The following is a 19862-nucleotide window of genomic DNA, read 5'->3' as shown; positions in this document are numbered from 1 at the left end:
TAAACTTGTGAACCCCTTGAAACTCTAAGTAAAATTCTGTGCATAAGGGCATACCCTTTTTCTTTTCTGGAGAAAGACACTATAGATTACGTCAGATTCTCATATGGATGCATGACCTCCCCCAAACCCAAGTAAAAATCTATCTAAAATCTTAGAATCTTACTTGGCGAGTTGGGTTAAAGGTGAGGAAGTTGATGGTTTCTTAAGGTCCTAAGGAAGTGTGGGGGATAAGGTGCAGTCCTCCAGGAGAGGGTCTGGGAAGACTGGGGGACTGGTGTCCCAGGAACTGTCTGGGGACCTTCCTGAGAGAGGTTCTCAGGGAGATGCAGAGGGTGTGTTTGCTGAGGTGGGGCAGGGAATTGGGGGGTGGGGAACCCTGAGATATCCCTTGGCAGACCTGGGAGGTCTGTGAAGAGGGAGTGTTGGAGGAGGACCAGGGAGTTCGAGGGGTTAGGTCAGGGAGATCTCTGGAGGACCTGTGACTGCACCAGGGTGGGGGCAGTCCCGGTGGGGGCTGCTCACAGGCCCCACTGGGGGTTACATGTGTGTCTCCCTCAGGCTGCCCGTGGCCCCCGGGGGCTGAAGGGAGAGAAGGGGGAGCCTGCTGTGCTGGAACCTGTAAGTCACTCTGGTCACTGAGCAGAGGGCAGTGGGAAGAAGGGAAGGAGGCAGGGTGCTAGCCCTATAGCCTCTGACTTTTAACCTTTGGCTCCGCAGGGCATGCTAGTGGAGGGGCCCCCTGGTCCAGAAGGCCCTGCGGTGAGTTCTAGCTGTGACCCCCCAGCCTCCATTCTTTTTGCAGAAACGCTTCCTACCTGCTCACTTGTGCCTTCCCAGCATTGGCCCAGGCCTCCTTAGAACTTGGAGCATCCTTCCAATCAGAGCTTCCCAGAACCCCAGATTTCTTCTGCGGAGACCACCCCCAGCCACATACCCCTCTTCCATCTGACCGCCCACATCTGACCCCCCCTTCTTGTGTTCTTCAGGGATTTCCTGGTCCCCCTGGTATCCAAGGCAACCCAGGCCCAGTTGGAGACCCAGGCGAGAGGGTATGAGAGCATCCTGTGGGGGCGGGGAGGACTACAAAGGAGCCGCTGGTATCCAGGGGGGTACCATTCTCGGTGACTTCTCATCAGCTGGTTGATTACTGATGGAGGGGCTGCTGTGCCCTCAGCACCCAGAAAAGAAGGCAGCGTGTGGTTGGAGAGGGGAGCAGTCTGGTGTCTCACTGTCGATTTTCTCCATGACATGTTTCTCCACTGGGTGTGGGGAGATCTAGGAAAGTCTGCATCTGTTCCATTGAGGAGGGCTTCAAGATGATGCCAGGGGCCTAACAACACGCTGTCACTCCGTCTTTCTCCAGGGTCCCCCGGGCCGAGCAGGGCTCCCTGGATCAGACGGCGCCCCTGGCCCTCCCGGAACATCCCTCATGCTCCCCGTGAGTGGTCTTCTGGGCTTTGTGGAACAGGCTGAGGGGAGGGCAGGGAACCAGAAGGGGAGGAAAACCTAGGAGGAGTCTCTCGGGACGATCCACCCAAAGAATGTGATCATCGGGGTGGAGGGTCTAAGGCCTCATTAATGATCTAGAACCAAACATGGAGCATCTAGAATCAGGCAGAAAATCCTAGATTTCAGGGAATCTAGGAGGAAGAGGCTGAGAGGGAGGGAGGGAGGCAGGAGCTGAATTTCTGAAAACCTCTGAGTGATAAGCCAGAGCCCGGGGGAGACACTGGAGGAGGGCTTAGGGTATCTGGAACCTGGGACATGGGGGCCCAAGTGCTGGATGATCCCTCTGGTTTCGGGGGTCTCATGGATTTCCTGGAAGAATCTAGACTTTCTTCTTCTCCTTGCCCCACAGTTCCGGTTCGGCAGTGGTGGGGGTGACAAGGGCCCTGTGGTGGCAGCCCAGGAGGCCCAGGCCCAGGCGATTCTGCAGCAGGCACGGGTAAGTAGGGCTAGGGGTCTTGGGGGGGCATGGGAGGGGTGTGGTAGGTGGAGGAAGGCACTAGGAGGGGTTGGAAAGGTAGGTCGGTGTGACTGTAGGGCAGGGAGAGGTCTGGGTTGGATTGGGGGCTGACATGGAGGTTGAGGACGATCAGGGCAGCGGAATGAAGGTCAGGGAAGAAGGGTAAATCTGGGAGGTGACCCGGAGTCTGGGGTGCTCCTGCTGCCTGTGCTCAGCTCTGCCGTCTCCTCTGCCCTCCCTAGATGGCCCTCCGAGGACCCCCTGGCCCCATGGGATACACAGGCCGCCCTGGCCCCCTGGTGAGTGCGTGGGGTGTTGTGATAGGGGATCCTTTATCCATGTGTGGGGGTATGGACAGTCCTGGAAAAGGACCAATTTGAGAGATATTTTGCTGCATTGAGGGAGGGCTCTGTGGCCACCGATGGGCGTGTCCTTCAGCAAGCCCCCCTCTCTCCTCACAGGGACAACCCGGGAGCCCTGGCATGAAAGGAGAGTCTGGAGACCTGGGACCTCAGGTGACAGCCTCCCCCGACCTGGTCCCCAGCTCAGTGCTGCCCCCCCCACCCCGACCTGTGCTCACTAACCCTGCCCCTGTTTCTCCCTCCTAGGGCCCCAGAGGACCTCAGGGCCTCATGGGCCCTCCTGGCAAGGCGGGGCGAAGGGTGAGTGACTGGGGTGGGAGATGGAAACAGGGTGCAGGGGGTGGAGGGCTGGGCCCCTGCTTGCTCTGACACCTCCCCTGCACCCCCAGGGCCGAGCTGGTGCTGACGGAGCCCGAGGGATGCCTGGGGAACCTGGAGTGAAGGTAACAGGCTCGGGCCCCTTTGTGGTGCCCACCCGGAACTCATCTGTTTCCTGGGGATAGCCCCGCCCCGCTCATGACGTGATGGGAAAGGGCGGGCACCTCACCTGGGCTGCCCCTCTCCTCCTTAGGGTGACCGAGGATTTGATGGCCTCCCGGGGCTGCCTGGGGAGAAGGGACACAGAGTGAGTATGGGGGCCGCAGGGTGCTGTGATGGGGGTGGATCTTCCCTGGAGGGGAAGGGAGGGAGGGATCTCGAGGTCAGGGCAGGAGGCTGGCGGTCCCAGCAGGAGCTGAGAGGAGGAACTTCCTTGGACCCTGAAGACGGTCTGCGTCTGTCTGTGTTGGGGGCTCTGTACCCCTCTTACCTGGTGGCCCATTTTTCAGGGTGATACTGGTGCCCAGGGCCTTCCTGGGCCCCCTGGTGAGGATGGAGAGAGGGTAAGTGTTGCAGCCTGCGTGGGCGGGTGGGGTGGGGGCCGGGGGTAGGGGGGGTCCGGGGTGGGGGCTGGGGCTGGGGGCGGGGGGTTCTGGAAGGCGAGGCTGCTTCACATGTCCTCCTCCAGGGAGACGACGGAGAGATCGGGCCTCGGGGGCTGCCTGGGGAGTCGGTGAGTGTCGGGGGGCAGGAAGTGTGGCTCGGACCCCAGAGGAGGGGCGTGGGCGTGAAAGGGATGCGCTCTCTCACCTACGTGGTCCTGTCTTCCCCTCACCTGAATGCAGGGACCTCGAGGTCTCCTTGGCCCCAAAGGCCCTCCTGGGATTCCTGGACCCCCGGTGAGTGACTGTCCCTGACTCTGACCCCGCCCTCTCCACCTTCCCTGAATGCCTCCCCGCCCCGCCCCCACTGCCCCTTGAGCCGCACCCGCAGGTGCCCACGCGGGGCCATATCCTCTAATGCATCAAACACTTTGGGCATAGCAAAAAAAAGGTCCTCAAGAGAAACAAAACAAAACAAACCCACAGACCAGAGCCCCATGCCCTGTGGATCCGGGCGGCCATGTTTGCTTAGGTTCAGAGGGCGGCTGCCGCGCGCCTGCCCTATCCGGCGGGGATGGCCTGGCGTGGGAAACCACAGGTCCGTCCGGACTCACGCCCCTCTCATGTTTCAGGGAGTCCGAGGCATGGATGGCCCCCACGGTCCCAAAGGCAGCTTGGTGAGTGATGGGTGTGGAGACCCCGCCCGCCCCTCCGCCCCTCGCGTCTCTGCCAAGGTCTCCTCCCTTTGCCCCTCTGACCCCCTCCTGCTTCCGGCACTTGCCCCCTCGTCTGTCCCTCCTGGGACTCAGCTCCCCTGCCCGGTTTGTTCTGTCACCATTTCCTTCTGACCCCTGCCTGGCTGCCTGTTTCCAGGGACCCCAGGGAGAACCAGGACCTCCGGGACAGCAGGGCACCCCCGGGACCCAGGTGAGTGGTCCTGTCTGCCCCCCCCCAACCTGAGGGGCCCCCCCTGGGCTCCCACAGTGGGTCAGACCCTGCATGGGGACTGGAAATGAAGGGTTTCAAGTTTTTGCTGCTTGTGCTGTGAACTGGGGGTGCTGGCTGGGGGAGAAAGCGGGACCCACCCCTGGGGGCCCCTGTAATGTCTCTCTCCGGTGTCTAGGGTCTCCCCGGGCCCCAGGGTGCCATTGGCCCTCATGGAGAGAAGGTAAGTGACTAAGGGATCTGGGGGATGGTGGGTGTGCTGAGGCGGGTTGCAGGGAGCCCCCAAATGTCTGGCTGTGACTGAGTGTCCTCATCTCCCTGCAGGGTCCTCGAGGGAAACCAGGGCTGCCTGGCATGCCCGGCTCAGATGGACCCCCGGTGAGTGCCCCCACCTCGTCATGCAAATCCCCCTTGACCTTCCACCCCAGGGAGTGACTTGCAGGCACCTCAGTGAGTATCCTTACAGAGTGTCCCTTGTCCTGGGAAGTCACTGGTGATGCCGCCAATGGTCAGTCAGCTTCATTAGGACCTGGGGGCATTTGGGTCCAAGAAGTGTAGAGAGGGATGCAGGAAGTGACAGGGACCAGTGGTCACGCTCTCCTTCCCCTACCCCCAGGGTCACCCGGGCAAGGAAGGCCCTCCCGGAACCAAAGGAAACCAGGTAAGCTCTTCCATGGCCCCTCACATCCCCTGGCAGGGTCGCCACCCAGACCTGGGCACCCAAGTCCTTGGGATCTCCTCGTATCTTCACGTGGCTCTAACAGTCCACCCCCTTCAACCCTCTCCAGACTCCAATTGGTCACTTCCCTTTCTCCCACCCCTGGGCGTCCTCAGTGACCCCCTGAGACCCTTTATTGACACCTCTCTGTCCTCTTGCAGGGTCCATCTGGACCTCAGGGTCCTCTGGGGTACCCAGGACCTCGGGGCATCAAGGTAAGAGACCAGCCAGCTGGGAGAGGAAGGCTGAGGTCAGGGCGGCCAGCTGGGCCCCGGAGCTTGGTCCTGCCAGCCTCGCCACCCCTCCTGACCACTCCGTCTCTCCCCTTCCAATTCCAGGGCGTGGATGGAATTCGGGGTCTGAAGGGTCACAAGGGTGAAAAGGTGAGCAATGGCCCTCAGCCCCATCTGCCCTCACCACCCTCCGCCCCTTCTCCTGCCCACCTCTGTCTACCCCTCCTTCCATCATCCGTGATGTCCTCTCGCCCTCACCACCCTCCGCCCCTTCTGCCGCCCACCTGTCTACCCCTCCTTCCATCATCCGTGATGTCCTCTCGCCCTCACCACCCTCCGCCCCTTCTCCGGCCCACCTCTGTCTACCCCTCCTTCCATCATCCGTGGTGTCCTCTCGCCCTCACCACCCTCCGCCCCTTCTCCGGCCCACCTCTGTCTACCCCTCCTTCCATCATCTGTGATGTCCTCTCGCCCTCACCACCCTCCGCCCCTTCTCCTGCCCACCTCTGTCTACCCCTCCTTCCATCATCCGTGGTGTCCTCTCGCCCTCACCACCCTCCGCCCCTTCTGCCCACCTCTGTCTTCCCCTCCTTCCATCATCCGTGGTGTCCTCTCGCCCTCACCACCCTCCGCCCCTTCTGCCCACCTCTGTCTACCCCTCCTTCCGTCATCCGTGATGTCCTCTCGCCCCGTATTTCTCAGGGCGAGGATGGCTTTCCCGGCTTCAAAGGGGACATGGGTGTGAAAGGCGACAGGGTGAGTAGAGACCTCCTCATTGCCCCCAACTCCGAGCGCTGGTGACCCTCCCCTTTGAGCCCCAATTACCAGCCTCCCCCTGACACCCCTGGATGGCCCATCTCCAGGCTCCCTCGAGGATCTGACCTCCCTTTGGAGCCTGATCCAAGCAGGACCCAGCCCTGTGCTCTGTGACCCACCGGCTGGCTGGTCACCGCCCTCTCCCTGCCCCTCGGGGCTCCTCGTCTTGCAGGACCTTCAGGGACCCCCACCGACCCCACCAGCCTCACCAGGGCCTGCCCCCCATCTCGGGGCTCAGCTCCCACCCCGAGTCCCGATCTCTCACTCTCTAACCCTCTCCCCCAGGGCGAGGTCGGAGTCCCCGGTTCCAGGGGCGAGGATGGTCCTGAGGGGCCGAAGGGGCGCACTGGACCCACGGGGGACCCTGGGCCCCCGGGGCTCATGGGCGAGAAGGTGACGGGGGGGAGGGGGTCAATGTCTACACGCTCTAGGATGTGGAGGGGGTGAGGCCTGGGGTGCTGGGGTCAGAGTGGGTGCAGGGATGCCAATGGCTGAAGTCAGAAAGTCAAAGATGACTGTGCATTAATTATGCTCCTCTCTGTGTCTGGCACCCCCTAGACACTGACAGGTTGAGAGGGGCTACACAAGAAGCCTAGGAAAGTCCCCGTTATAAAGAGTTCACAACACATTCGTGGGGCCATGCAGAGAGGCTGTCACAGGGTTCCTGGGGGTGCCAGGCAGAGGGAAAGTGTGTGCAGACTCAGACCAGTAGGTACTCTGAGAAGGAAAAGAGTTGGAGAGGCGGTGAGCTCTGACATCTTCACGGTTAACCTGGCTAACGGTGTCCTGTCAGCCCCGCGGGGTGGGGACTTCTACGGTCCTGAAGCACCAGGAGGTTTGGGGGCTTGTTCGTCACAGCCAGTGCAGGGTAGAACCAGGGTTGGAGCCCCAGGAGTCAGGCGGCCGGATCCCTGCTCCCCACATCCACTCCTTGGCAAGACAGGTCCTGAGGCCTCAGGGGGCAGGGCGTGGGGGGCTGGAGATGGGGGCTGCAGAGCTGAGCCTGCAGCAAGGCGGGGTGGGGGCTGCAAAGGGGCTGGTCTTGGAGGAGTGGTTGTGTGTGCTGGGGAGGAGGGAGCAGAGGTGCTGGGCAGGCAGGGGATCCCAGTGCCCGCAGGGCGTGAGCTGCTGATTTTAAGATACAGGGGAGACGAGATTCCAGCCCTGGAGTTTGGGGAAAATCCACTCTCAGGAAGGAGAGATTACAAAAGCCAGGCAGCCTGGGGTGGGGTTGGTGGGGGATGAGGGCGGTGGGGGTTGGGGGCACGCTAGATGTTTGCTGTTTGGGGGCTGGGTCTCCAGGATGGAGTGGGATCCGTGGCCCCACTTGTTCCTGATGGCCCTCTGTCTGTCCACAGGGCAAGCTGGGTGTTCCTGGTCTGCCTGGCTACCCCGGACGCCAGGGCCCCAAGGTGACTCGATGCCCCACTGCGCCCCTCCTCCTTTTCCTTCCCTGAGCTCTAATTGCAGGAAGCACAGACGGACAGAGCAGTGGGGGGACCCTAGACAGAATTTAGTTCACGCCCATTCTACAGATGGGGAAACAGAGGCTCAGAAAGCACCAGGGCTTGTCTAAGGCCACCAAGCTATTGGCAGAGCCTGGGTCTTCCACCCCCTGCCTCTGTCACCTCTCCTGACCCCCCTTGGCCTTTCCCCAGCCCACCCTCTTCTCGACTTCTCGGTTTCCCCCTTTTCCATCCTCACCAGGGGTCGCTGGGATTTCCGGGTTTTCCTGGAGCCAGTGGAGAGAAGGGAGCCCGGGTAAGCCGGGGAATGGGGGGCTGTGGGGGGAGGGGTGGCTCTGGGGGGCTCAGAGCTGATGCCTTGTCTTCACTTTGCCACCACCAGGGCCTGTCAGGGAAATCAGGGCCTCGAGGAGAGCGCGGCCCCACGGTGAGTGCAGCGGAAGAGGCGTGCGGCTCAGGAGCCCAAGGGGGTGCTTTGGGGGTCTTTCTGACAACTCCCTTGTCCTCTCTCTAGGGTCCGCGTGGTCAGCGGGGACCTCGAGGTGCCACCGGGAAGTCTGGAGCCAAGGTTGGTGGTCTCAGCAGGGCTCCATCTCCCCTCTGCTCCGGCGCCCAGCTGCGTCCCCTCCTCTGACCTTGGGGTTGGCTAGAAGTCAGCCTCTCTTCCTCTCTGACCATCTCCCCCACAGGGAACCTCAGGTGGAGACGGCCCCCATGGGCCTCCTGGAGAGAGGGTGAGTGTGGTCGAGTCCCCTGCACCCCGGCGCTGTCCAGGGGCCAGTGGCGCCGGCTCCCTCTCCACGGGGCGGATCCCCTGCCCAGCCTGCTCCCCATTCTCCTGGCTCAACCAGATCTGTCTCTAGGGTCTCCCTGGGCCTCAGGGCCCCAACGGATTTCCTGGCCCCAAAGGACCTCCGGTAAGCTGCCCTCTGACTTGCCTTGGCTCTGAGTGTCCCTCCTCCTCACCCCCTGCCCGGTCTAGAGCTCACCTGACCTCTGAACCCCTTCCAGGGTCCCCCCGGGAAGGACGGGCTGCCAGGACACCCAGGCCAGAGAGGAGAAGTGGTGAGTGGTGCTCTGGTGCCTGCAGACCCCATCCCCGCCCCCCGTCCTGTCTGGAAGGCCCCCAAGGAAGGGTCTCCTCGGAGTGGCCCCTATCCTAATGCTGCTCATACCGCAGCCAAGGACTCGGTGGTGACCCGGGAGCCTGGGGTCCATGCCGTGTCCATGCCAGACTGTGTGTTCCAACCCCCCTCTCCTCTCTTTCTCTTTCAGGGCTTCCAAGGGAAGACCGGCCCCCCTGGCCCCCCAGGAGTGGTGGGACCCCAGGTATGCTTGCCCCCCCACCCCTCCCCACAGAGACAAAGCATCCTAGACCTTGGGGGTTGGAATGTCTGCCTTTCTTCTCTCTTCTCCTGATCCGGGGCCCCCAACCCTCCTTTGCCTGTGGGGCCCCGGGACTGGGGTGCATGGTAGGGGCTGGGTTTGGAGCAGAGATCTCAGATTTCCATCTGTTTCCTGGACCAGTTCTCCTCTTCTTGCGTCTTGGAGCGGAGGAAGGTCCCCGACAGGGACACTGGGTGGTGTGGCTACCCCACACAGGGGAAGGGAGACCAGCGTGGAGGCCTAGGAGAGCCCTGGGGCAGACAGGAAGGGGTCCTGGGGGGTACCGTGAGGTGACCAGAGTGAGACGGGGGCGGGGGTGAGACTGGAGTCTGTTTGCCTCTTTCCCAGGGAGCCGCAGGGGAAACCGGGCCCATGGGGGAGAGAGGTCACCCAGGCCCCCCCGGCCCCCCTGGAGAGCAGGGACTGACTGGAACAGCTGGAAAAGAAGGCACGAAGGTCAGCAGAGGGCCCGGGAGGGGGCACTTGGGAGAACGGGGTTCGGTGCCTAAAGGGACAGCCCATTGGGGGTTTGAGGGGGCAGAGGTCGCTCTGCTCAACTGGGGAGGCTGGCAGTGGTTCATCACCTTGGTTTCCTTTTAGGGCGATCCCGGACCCCCTGGGGCCCCAGGGAAGGATGGTCCCGCTGGTCTGAGGGGCTTTCCGGGAGAGAGAGGCCTCCCTGGCACTGCTGTGAGTGTGACCCCGACCCAGATGCCTGTGAAGAGGCCCTGCACCTCCTGGCTCCCCAGCGTCACCCTGCGCCCACATCCCAGCCCCCACCCTTCCCCGCGTGTCTCCTAAGCTCCGGGCCTGTGAGGTCCCCCTCTTCCGTCTCACGTCTGTTATCCCCAATCTCTGGCTCACAGGGCGGTCCTGGTCTGAAGGGGAATGAAGGCCCGGCTGGTCCCCCAGGCCCTGCGGTGAGTCTGGGGCCCCTGGGGGGCGGTGGGAGGAAGGGTGCGGGGCAGCATCTGGGTTCAGGTAGGGCTGCGGGACCTGGCAGAGGGAGGCTGGGGGAATAAGGCCTCTGATGCCGGGCCTTTCTCCTGGGAACTGTGGCTGGGCATGCTCTGGTGTCGGGGGCTGTGGTCTCCCCTTTAGCGGGTCTGACGCTTGCCTCTGTTGCAGGGATCCCCTGGTGAGCGAGGTTCGGCAGGATCTGGGGGACCCATTGGCCCCCCAGGGCGCCCGGGACCGCAGGGTCCGCCTGGAGCAGCGGGAGAGAAAGGGGTCCCGGTGAGTGCGGGGTCCTTGGGAGGCGCTGTAGGCGGTCTGGAAGCTGCTGGGTCTCAAGGGGCCTCCAGGGTGACAGCGTCTGTGGGTCACGACGCCTGCCTTCCTCTCCCACAGGGCGAGAAGGGCCCCATTGGTCCGACCGGCCGCGATGGGGTGCAGGGTCCCGTGGGGCTTCCTGGCCCTGCCGGGCCCCCGGGCGTGGCGGGAGAGGATGGAGACAAGGTGAGAGAACCGCAGGCCCCGGAATGAGCTTTGTGCACGTGAGCTCGCTGGGCTGGGCAGCCCCAGGGCCCGTGGCTCCTTCTGCCCTCCGCCCGCCGCGTCCTCTAACGTCCCCCCACATTCCCCTAGGGCGAGGTGGGAGACCCTGGCCAGAAGGGCGCCAAAGGCAGCAAGGGGGAGCACGTGAGTGTTCATCCCTCTGACTTCTCCCCGCTGCCCCTGAACCTCAGCCCCTCCTGGCCCCACCCCTTGTCTTGGTGTCTCTGACTCTTCTTTCTCCCCCAGGGCCCCCCTGGGCCCCCCGGACCCATCGGGCCTGTGGGGCAGCCTGGTGCTGCGGTGAGTGACCAGTGCCCCGATTCTGCCCTCGGAGGTGGGGGTGGGGGTAGGGGGCTCCAGGCCTGCTGCCCGGTTCTGGGCGGGACTAGAAAACCCCAGACCCAGGACCATCTCTGAGTCCTCGTCCCTGCCCTCCCCGACCTCAGGGGGCAGATGGGGAGCCTGGAGCTCGGGGTCCCCAGGGACACTTCGGAGCCAAAGGTGACGAAGGAACAAGAGGATTCAATGGGCCCCCGGGACCCATTGGTCTGCAGGTGAGCTGGAGAGAGGAGGCAGGGGCTGCGAGGTGGGGGTCACAGCGGGGCTGGTGTCTGCCCCGGACCCTCGCCAGCCCCTGCTCAGGAAGGAGGGCAGGGGGGTGGGGGCAGGGGCTGGGATCTGGGGAGAGGGGCCGGGAGAGGGTGTGCTCCAGGTGTGTTGGTCACCTGGGTCCGTGTCGTGTACACCTGTGCAGGGCTTGCCAGGCCCCTCGGGGGAGAAGGGAGAGACAGGAGACGTGGGCCCGATGGTGAGTGCGGCCCCCTTGACGGGGTGAACCCCTCCTGACTCTAGCCTCACCTGCTAGTCCCCCCTGCTTCCAGTGCCCACCCCGCCCTGGCCTAACTGCCTCCCTCCCCGCCCGCTCCCCTGGCCCCGCCACTCCGGGCATCCTTGGCTCACCTTCTCTCACCTCCTGGCCTGTCTCTGGGCGTCTGCTTCTCTCCAGGGACCACCTGGCCCCCCAGGACCTCGAGGCCCAGCTGGACCCAACGGAGCAGATGTGAGTCCTCTGGCCCCGGTGTGGCAAGTGCCCTGCCTCCCTTCCCCTAGACTGTAACCTCTGGCCTCATCACAGATGCCGAGACGCCGCTGGGCCTGCCGTCTCACGGCGATGACCTCAGGCAGTCGTCCAGGCTCTGCGCCCACGGGGCACCCCCTCCTCTTTATTTCTGGTTCTCTTTCAGGGTCCACAAGGCCCCCCAGGAGGTGTTGGGAACTTGGGTCCCCCTGGAGAGAAGGTACTGGGAAAGGGTACATGGATGGTCTTGGGGGGTGAGTTTCCGCCAGTTTCGGTGGGGGCCTCAAAGGAGACTGATAAGGCGGGGGACCCCGGTGGTCCCGTGCTTGGAGTCAGTGCTTTCACTGCCGTGGCCTGTGCTCAGTCGTCTGAGGAACTGTGCAGTGTGACTGAAAAAAGAGAGAGAAAGACTGGGAATATCAGGATTTTGGGGGGGGCCGGGGAATGAAGATTCTTGACCCCCATCTCCTTGCAGGGGGAGCCAGGAGAGTCAGGATCTCCGGGAGTCCAGGGCGAGCCAGGGGTCAAGGTGAGTGGTTGCTCTGGGGCCTGGCTCCCCAAGCCCCCCTCCACCCCCTCATTCCCACCCCCACCTTTTCTGTGACCTCCTGGAGCTGCAGCTCCCAGCCGTTCTCAGGGGGCCTGGTCCCTGGATCTGAGTGGGCTCCACCCCTCTTTCCTCAAAAGAAAGAGGGGCCCAGACTCCCCCCATGGGTTCGACTTCTGTGTGCACCCTGATGTTAGCTGGCGGAGGGGGATGAGGGCGAGGCTGAAGGCGTCTTGGAAGTGGGGGCTGCATCCTCCTCCTTTGGGACCATCTGTAACCTCCGCCCATCCTTCAGGGTCCACGTGGGGAGCGCGGGGAGAAAGGAGAGACTGGGCAGGCGGGAGAGGCAGGACCACCGGGGCCTAAGGGCCCCACTGGCGACGACGGTCCCAAAGGGAACCCTGTGAGTTTGGGAAGGGGGCTTGGAGGAGGGCCCTGTGCATGGAGACCTGGGAATGTGTGTGAGGATCTTGGAGTCGGGGGGCAAGACTGTGGGAGACTTGTGGGGGGGAACGGGGTCTCCTGGGAGGGATTATGGAGTTTAGGATCCAGAGAGAAAATGAAATATGACCTGAAAGCCTTGGAGGGCAGGCCGTGCATGAGGTGGGGAGAAGGGCTACTGGAGGCCCTCTTCCTAGGGCGGTGCGGGTGGGCACTGCCTGTAGAGAGGGAGCGTGAGCCCTGTACCCATGGGGATCGTGTTGGCGCTGGGTGGGCTTAGGAGGAGCTATGACCCTGACCCTTGGATTCCCTCCGGATCAGGGTCCTGTTGGTTTTCCTGGTGACCCTGGCCCTCCTGGAGAAGTTGGCCCTCGGGTGAGTCTTACCCAGGGGGAGGGATGGGTGAAGAGGGTGGTCTGCTTTGGAGGCACTCTGTGTGGCGGGTGGGAACTGGGGGTGTGGGGGGCAGACGGAAGAATGGGAAGCTCGGCAGGTTTGGGGGTGAGGTCAGCCAGGCCTGGGGCTCCCTCTGACAGTGCTGTGTCTCTGCAGGGCCAGGATGGTGCCAAGGGTGACCGTGGAGAGGACGGGGAGCCAGGACAGCCTGTGAGTACCCGTGACCCCCCACCCGCAGGCCCAATCCCCTCTGCTGTGCCCACACCTGAGGGCTCCCTCACCACCACTCTCCCTCCCTCCACAGGGGTCCCCCGGTCCTACGGGGGAGAATGGACCTCCTGGACCGCTTGGAAAGAGGGTAAGCGAGGCAGACCTTGCGGGCAGTCCTGGGGGAGGCTGGATGGCCGCTGGGGTGAGGGGGGGCAGGATGGGGAGAGGCCTGGTGTCCCAGCCGTCCTTGGGGGAGGTGTGTGTGTGTGTGATCACATGTGTTTGCGAGTGTGCTGTGCAGATTTGGGTATCTTTGCTCCTGTATGTCCTGTCTGATCTTGCCAGGGGTGGTGGTGTGTGTAGCAACCAATCAGAATAGACGTGGGGGCAGATTTCCTGGTGGTCCAGTGGTTGCGGCTCTTTGATCCCACTGCGGGGGGGACAGTGGGCACAAATTTAATCCTTGGTCTGGGGGCTAGGAGGAAAAGGGCTGGCAGGGGATGAACCCTTTGTTTACTGGTGGTGTGTGGGCAGGAGGCTCTTCTCCCAATGCACAGGACTTCTCAGTATTTTGATAGCTGGTACCGTTGTAGCAGCTCTCACACCTGTGAGTGAGCCTCTGTGATTGTGTCTGTGTGTGCGCAGGTGTCTGTGTGTGTACCAGGAGGACTGCTTTGGGGAGGGAGATGAGTCAGCCTCTGTGATTGTGTGTGTGTGTGCGTGCAGGTGTGTGTGCGCACAGGGGTGTGTGTGTGTACCAGGAGGATGCTCGGGTGGGAGGTGAGCCTGGCTGCTCACGGCCGCCTGCACCCCCTCCCCTCCTCCACCTGCAGGGGCCTGCAGGGACGCCTGGTCCTGAAGGGCGACAAGGAGAGAAGGGCGCCAAGGTGGGGAGAGCCTCCTGGATGCTGGGACGCCCACTGCACCGCCCCGCGCCTCCCAGTCCTCACCCTCCAGCCCCTAGACGCCTCTCCCATGCCCCATCCTCCAGGCGGGGTTCCCTGTCCTCCCTACCCCAGGGGTCTCGGGGGCTAGGCCCCTCCCCTCTGTCTCTCCCCACCCACCTTGGATCTGCTGCCCCTACCATACCATCCTCTGCCTTTCGTCCTCACCCTTTGGTGTGTTTCAGGGGGATCCTGGTGCTGTGGGCGCCCCAGGGAAGACAGGCCCTGTGGGTCCTGCAGGCCCAGCAGGAAAGCCTGGTCCTGATGGCCTGAGAGGTCTCCCTGGCTCAGTGGTATGTCATGATGCAGAGGTTTGGCCGGGCTGGGAGGGGTGTGGTGCTGGGGACACGTCTCCTGATGCCTGCGGTCCCTTCAAATCTGCAGGGTCAGCAAGGCCGTCCCGGGGCCACAGGCCAGGCTGGGCCTCCAGGCCCTGTGGTGAGTGACTGTGGATGGGGTGGGATGGGGTGGGGCCCCCGGGGCTGGACGTCCAAGCCTTGGAGGAAGTTGGAGTGGTGGTCCCCACAGGAGAGAGTGACTTCCTGTCTCCTCACAGGGACCCCCAGGGCTGCCTGGCCTCCGGGGCGACACTGGGGCCAAGGGCGAGAAGGTGAGTGACCATGTGCAGCCAGGGGTCTCAGCCTCCTCCCTGAAGCCTCCGGGGACCCCATGTTCTCGGGGGGCCCCTCCTCAGTCAGGGCTGTGGCAGCCCCAGGCTTCCTGCAGCCCCACCTGAGTCCCTCCTGCCCTCTGGACTCCAACCCCTGTGGTCCTCCTTCTCCCCATCATGGGTCTTCTGTGCCTCCCCCTTACCACCTGTCCGCTTTTCCAGGGTCACCCAGGTCTCATCGGACTCATCGGCCCCCCTGGGGAGCAGGGGGAGAAGGGTGATCGCGGGCTTCCTGGTCCTCAGGGCTCCACCGGGCAAAAGGGAGAGACGGTGAGTGCAGGGCGTGGTGCTGGGAGGTCTGGGCAGATGAAGGGTGGGGATTCAGGGGGCGTGCTGCGGGCGGGGTGGGGGTGGGCAGCGGGGCGGGGAGGAGGACGCACTTGAACCAGGCCCCCCCTTCTAGGGCATTCCGGGAGCATCTGGCCCCATTGGTCCTGGAGGGCCCCCCGGCCTCCCTGTGAGTATCCCATCTGTTCCTCCCCTCAATCCTCTAAACCCCGAGGCCCCCATAATCCCCCTGGTTTCCACGGCAACCGCCAGCCTAACACGCAGAGGCCCCCGTGTCCCCCATATGTTCCTGCACCTGCAGAGTTTCCAACCTGTCCTTCCAGAGCCTCCTGGGTGTCCCCTTGTCTCCCCCGCCTGCCCCTCCTGGGTGGCCTCAGGGTCCTGTGGACTCGTGACCTCGCCTCTGCAGTTCTCCATGTCCTGACCCTCCCCTGAGGTGACCGCCTCTTTCTCGTGCCTCATTTCACAGGGACCTGCTGGCCCCAAAGGAGCCAAAGGAGCCACAGTGAGTGACCCCCAGCAGCTCTGACCGCCCCCCTCCACACTGAACTTGACACTGTCTCTCCAGGACAAACATCCCACCCATCCCCTCATCCCCAGCCCTTGACCGATTTCATCCTCTGTAACATTAATCGCCTACTTGACCTCTTGACCCCTCCATGACCTCATTGCCTCCTTTGGCAGGGCCCGGCCGGACCTAAGGGAGAGAAGGGCGTCCAGGGCCCTCCGGGACACCCGGTGAGTCACGAGGCAGGGCCCGCGTTTCTGTTGGCCCCTCTCTGTCTGGGTATTTCTCCGCGTCTCCCTCACCTTGACCTCATCTCTCACCCAGGGACCCCCTGGAGAGGTGATCCAGCCCCTGCCCATCCAGATGCCCAAGAAGACGCGGCGCTCAGTGGACGGAAGCCGCCTGATGCAGGAAGATGAAGCTGTGCCAACTGGGGGTGCCCCGGGTAGTCCTGGGGGCCTGGAGGAGATCTTTGGCTCCCTGGACTCCCTGCGGGAGGAGATCGAGCAAATGAGGCGGCCCATGGGGACCCAGGACAGCCCTGCTCGCACCTGCCAGGACCTGAAGCTCTGCCACCCAGAGCTGCCTGACGGTCAGTGCTAGCCTCAGGAGCTTGGCTTGTGAACCACAGCACCGATGTGAACAAGGAGCATGGATGTCGGGGAGGCCTGGAGAAGCTGTCGGGGAGGCCTGGGGAAGCTGTCGGGGAGGCCTGGGGAAGCTGTCGGGGAGGCCTGGGGAAGCTGTCGGGGTGGGGATGAGGTGGGGGGCCAGCTTGGGGCGGCAGCTCTTACCAACCAGATAAGAAGCATTTCAATATTTAGCAACTGGTGTGATGGCTCAGTGGGTAAAGAATCTGCCTGCAAGGCAGGAGATACAGGAGACACAGGTTTGATCCCTGGGTCAGGAAGATCCCCTGGAGGAAGAAACGGCAGCCCACTCCAGTATTCTTGCCTGAAGAATCCCACGGACAGAGGAGCCTGGCAGGCTGCAGTCCAAGGAAGGGAAAGAGCAGGACAGGACTGAGTGACTGATCACAGACACGCAAAATAGCTCATTCGGTCGTGGGCTACTGTTAGAAAGGGTTTTTAAAGAGCTGCCCAGGCGGTAGTGATAGAGAATCTGCCTGCCAATTCAGGAGACGCAACAGATGCAGGTTCAGTTCCTGGGTTGGGAGGATCCCTTGTAGTGGGAAATGGTAGCCCACTCCAGTATTCTCGCCTGGAAAATTCCACAGACAGAGGAACCTGGTAGGCTACAGTCCACGGGGTAGCACAGAGTCAGACACGACTGAGTGCGCACGTGTGCGCGCACACACATGCACACATACACACACGCGCACGCACACGCGCACACACACGCACACATACACGCGCGCGCGCGCACACACGCACACACGCACACACACGGTCCTCCCAGGGTCGTCAGCTCACCGTCTGCCCAGTGTCTACAGGAACAGATAAACATACACCCGTGGACAACATGCTGGCATTCACACACACAGACACGTGTGCAAGCCTGTGACCACACATTGTACCAGGGTGGGGGTGTCAGCGCTCCTACCAACTCCAGCTGCCAGCCTGGGGTGCTGCCCGGGGGAGGGGTGGCAGCTGCGGGAAGGGGCATAAAGTGACGAGGGAGACTGAAGTGAGGCGGGCTATGCCTGGGGGACAGGGCGGGTGGGGGCGGCCGGTGGGAGCCGCAGATGGACGTGTGGGGCAGAGAGCCTCTTGCGTACAAGGCCGAGGCGCCCTGACCGTCCCCCCTCACTTGACAGGAGAGTACTGGGTCGACCCCAACCAAGGATGTGCTCGGGATGCCTTCCGGGTTTTCTGCAACTTTACGGCTGGAGGGGAAACCTGTGTGACGCCCAGGGACGATGTCACTCAGGTGAGAGCTGGCCCCTGGCCGCCCTGACCCTGTGCAGTCCCCCTCTGGGTCTAGAGGCTCCTGGATTTCTGACGTCCCCTGGCCTTTGACCCCGTGGAGCCGGCTGACGCTTCTGTTCCTTCTCGGCAGTCTCCTGCTGCTAACTTCGTCTCCTGCCCCTGACCACCTGCAGCAAAACTTTGCCCTCTGTTTGACCCCTGCCCCCTATTTCTCCCCCGGCCCTTCCCCATTCACTCCGCTCTCGTGACCCTGGCCCCGGCCCTGCCTGTGACCGCAGCCCCCCTCTCCCCCAGTTCTCCTACGTGGACTCCGAGGGCGCCCCAGTGGGCGTGGTGCAGCTCACCTTCCTGCGCCTGCTCAGCGTCTCAGCCCGCCAGAACATCTCCTACCCGTGCTCTGGGGAGGCCCAGGACAGCCCCCTGAAGCTCCGGGGGGCCAACGAGGACGAGCTGAGCCCGGAGACCAGCCCCTACATCAAGGAGATCCGGGACGGCTGCCAGGTGGGCACCAGGGAGAGCTGGATGGGGGTGGGCCCGGACTCAGGCTGGAGGGGCAGGGGCGCTGGGCTGAGCAGGAGGAAGCCTGCTTCTGGTGTCGGGAAGGGCAGGAAGGCTGGGCAGTGGAGGACGGATTCACTCAAAGCCCGGCATGCAGGCTCGTAAGCATATTTACATGTTTTCCCCTTTGCACACATGGGGCTGTTAACACTGCTCACTCCCCAGGGAGGACACCCCCAATCTGTACACGCGTCTCCAGAGTTGCCTGGAGAGGGTCACACAGGTACACACACGTGCGGAATCATGTTGGCTGTCATCACACACAGCCGCAAACACAGGTACACACATCCCTGTGGAGTCACACGAGCTCGCACAAACCACTACAGACGGATAATCTCAAAAACAAACCCACAGCTGTCCAGATTGGCTCAAGAGCGCACGCACATGTGTGTACACACACACACACACACACACACACACACACCCAACTTTCCCAGCTTTCCCAGTCCTGACTCTCTGGAAGAAACTTTAGAAAGGAAATGTAGCACAGTTTGAACTCGTGACGCAGATGAGGGGATCATGGCGGCGCTCAAAGGAGCAGGGGCCTGGGCCTGCGGTTGGGTGGCCCAGGCTCCCGCTTGCCTTTCCCACGCTCACTCCTCTTGCTCTTGTGTCTCTCCCCCTCCTCAAGACCCAGCAAGGCCGGACGGTGCTGGAGGTTCGCACGCCTGTACTGGAGCAGCTGCCGGTGCTGGACGCCTCCTTCTCAGAACTGGGGGCCCCTCCGAGGCGGGGCGGGGTGCTGCTGGGGCCTGTCTGCTTCATGGGCTAGGACCTTCTCCTCCATCTGACCCTGTCCGCCGACACCAGGCCCACCTGGAGTCCCACAGCGTGGGACTGTGCCACCTCGAAGGAGGGCTTCTCACCATCTGGGGGCCTCCAGCCAGGGCACTGAGAGTCCCCCATCAGGGGCAAAGCAGGGGAGGGGCGCCCCGGGCCTCGCGGCCCTCCCCCCTGGAGCCTGGGCCCTGCTCGACAGCCGAGACCCTTATTTAAAATTTACCTCCCAGTCACCCCAAACACGTGGAAGAGAAGAGAAAGGACACTGTGTATTTTGTATTTAAAAGTAATTATATTAATTATTTAAAGCGTGGAAAACAAAATGACAAAAAAGATAAAGAGAGAAATGCCAACAAAAATCAGCGGACTTTGGAGACGGGGCTCTCCAGGGGCGAGCCCCAGCACCCTCCTCCTTGCCTCAGGGCTTTCCTCAGTGACTGTGGGGGGCTGGGGGCCGACCCCCGCCTCCCTCACACCCACCTGCAGCACCCACTGTGAACGCTGGAATACACGGTCTCCTTTGTCTCAGGGCTCTGCCTCTCTCTGCCCAGGTGGGGCTCGCTCATCTCTACCTACTGGGTGTCTGGCTCCCTGACCTGCCTGCCTGCTGTCTTTCTCTCAGTCTGGGGTCTTGCAGGAACGCCTGTTACTTGGGGACCCGGCTACTCCCCCAGGGGAGACGTGGAATAGTGAGGGGTGTGTGCAGGGCCAGTGGTCAGCAGATGCTTGAAATATTGAGATTCTTCCACATTAGTTGGGAAACCACGGTGGCCCTGAGTCCCTTGAGCATCCCACCAACATCCTGGCCAGCCCCATCCTTGCCCTGGATACCCCCACCCTTCCTGATCCTTCAGTTATCATGCGATCTGGATGGAAGGGACTCCCAGGACCTCGTCCAGCACTATGATCTGCGTCCACTCTGACTGGTGGTTAAAAAATGTGATTGTCTCCTCCTGGGGTGTATGTGCCTGCTGCTTGTGTTGTTATTTCAATCCTCACCGGACCCCCCTCCCACCACGCCCCTTACTCCTGGCTGAGCTGTTATCAGAAATGGATGGCTTAATCCGTTTCCTGGAGGACTTGTCCTGTTGAGGTGCTAGGATGCAGAGAGAGTTGATAACAGACCACCTAGCGACATCAGGTGGGAGCCCAGGGTTCTGTGTGACCCTGGTGCCTGAGCGGTTCAGAGTGAGGGCGCCTGACCCTCCCTGGTTTTAACGGACACCCCTTCCAGACCTTTAGGA

At 62.6% G+C, this 19862-nt stretch overlaps 1 protein-coding gene across 4 annotated transcripts in view; it reads left to right on the top strand.

The window, feature by feature from the left end:
* Positions 1–19581, top strand: part of COL11A2 (collagen type XI alpha 2 chain) — a 29770-nt gene extending 10189 nt beyond the window's left edge. For all 4 annotated transcript variants that reach the window (XM_027525115.1, XM_027525114.1, XM_027525117.1 and 1 more), the window contains 58 exons: positions 559–618; positions 718–759; positions 987–1049; positions 1364–1438; positions 1859–1945; positions 2209–2265; positions 2428–2481; positions 2575–2628; positions 2718–2771; positions 2900–2953; positions 3156–3209; positions 3335–3379; positions 3492–3545; positions 3881–3925; positions 4122–4175; positions 4372–4416; positions 4518–4571; positions 4810–4854; positions 5073–5126; positions 5250–5294; positions 5847–5900; positions 6246–6353; positions 7319–7372; positions 7668–7721; positions 7809–7853; positions 7941–7994; positions 8116–8160; positions 8290–8343; positions 8438–8491; positions 8702–8755; positions 9161–9268; positions 9413–9502; positions 9679–9732; positions 9941–10048; positions 10163–10270; positions 10400–10453; positions 10556–10609; positions 10756–10863; positions 11064–11117; positions 11316–11369; positions 11554–11607; positions 11863–11916; positions 12230–12337; positions 12697–12750; positions 12928–12981; positions 13076–13129; positions 13815–13868; positions 14111–14218; positions 14310–14363; positions 14482–14535; positions 14758–14865; positions 14999–15052; positions 15353–15388; positions 15568–15621; positions 15716–15983; positions 17169–17281; positions 17575–17781; positions 18470–19581. In XM_027525115.1, the coding sequence (XP_027380916.1) occupies positions 559–618; positions 718–759; positions 987–1049; positions 1364–1438; positions 1859–1945; positions 2209–2265; positions 2428–2481; positions 2575–2628; positions 2718–2771; positions 2900–2953; positions 3156–3209; positions 3335–3379; positions 3492–3545; positions 3881–3925; positions 4122–4175; positions 4372–4416; positions 4518–4571; positions 4810–4854; positions 5073–5126; positions 5250–5294; positions 5847–5900; positions 6246–6353; positions 7319–7372; positions 7668–7721; positions 7809–7853; positions 7941–7994; positions 8116–8160; positions 8290–8343; positions 8438–8491; positions 8702–8755; positions 9161–9268; positions 9413–9502; positions 9679–9732; positions 9941–10048; positions 10163–10270; positions 10400–10453; positions 10556–10609; positions 10756–10863; positions 11064–11117; positions 11316–11369; positions 11554–11607; positions 11863–11916; positions 12230–12337; positions 12697–12750; positions 12928–12981; positions 13076–13129; positions 13815–13868; positions 14111–14218; positions 14310–14363; positions 14482–14535; positions 14758–14865; positions 14999–15052; positions 15353–15388; positions 15568–15621; positions 15716–15983; positions 17169–17281; positions 17575–17781; positions 18470–18610 (4092 nt within the window). In that variant the 3' untranslated portion in view covers positions 18611–19581. The remainder of the gene's footprint in view (positions 1–558; positions 619–717; positions 760–986; positions 1050–1363; positions 1439–1858; positions 1946–2208; positions 2266–2427; positions 2482–2574; positions 2629–2717; positions 2772–2899; positions 2954–3155; positions 3210–3334; positions 3380–3491; positions 3546–3880; positions 3926–4121; positions 4176–4371; positions 4417–4517; positions 4572–4809; positions 4855–5072; positions 5127–5249; positions 5295–5846; positions 5901–6245; positions 6354–7318; positions 7373–7667; positions 7722–7808; positions 7854–7940; positions 7995–8115; positions 8161–8289; positions 8344–8437; positions 8492–8701; positions 8756–9160; positions 9269–9412; positions 9503–9678; positions 9733–9940; positions 10049–10162; positions 10271–10399; positions 10454–10555; positions 10610–10755; positions 10864–11063; positions 11118–11315; positions 11370–11553; positions 11608–11862; positions 11917–12229; positions 12338–12696; positions 12751–12927; positions 12982–13075; positions 13130–13814; positions 13869–14110; positions 14219–14309; positions 14364–14481; positions 14536–14757; positions 14866–14998; positions 15053–15352; positions 15389–15567; positions 15622–15715; positions 15984–17168; positions 17282–17574; positions 17782–18469) is intronic.
* Positions 19582–19862: the final 281 nt, after the last annotated feature.

Source organism: Bos indicus x Bos taurus, chromosome 23 (assembly GCF_003369695.1).
Source record: "Bos indicus x Bos taurus breed Angus x Brahman F1 hybrid chromosome 23, Bos_hybrid_MaternalHap_v2.0, whole genome shotgun sequence".
NCBI lineage: Eukaryota > Metazoa > Chordata > Mammalia > Artiodactyla > Bovidae > Bos > Bos indicus x Bos taurus.
Note: the sequence above shows the minus strand (reverse complement) of the source record. Positions and strands in the feature narration are given on the sequence as shown.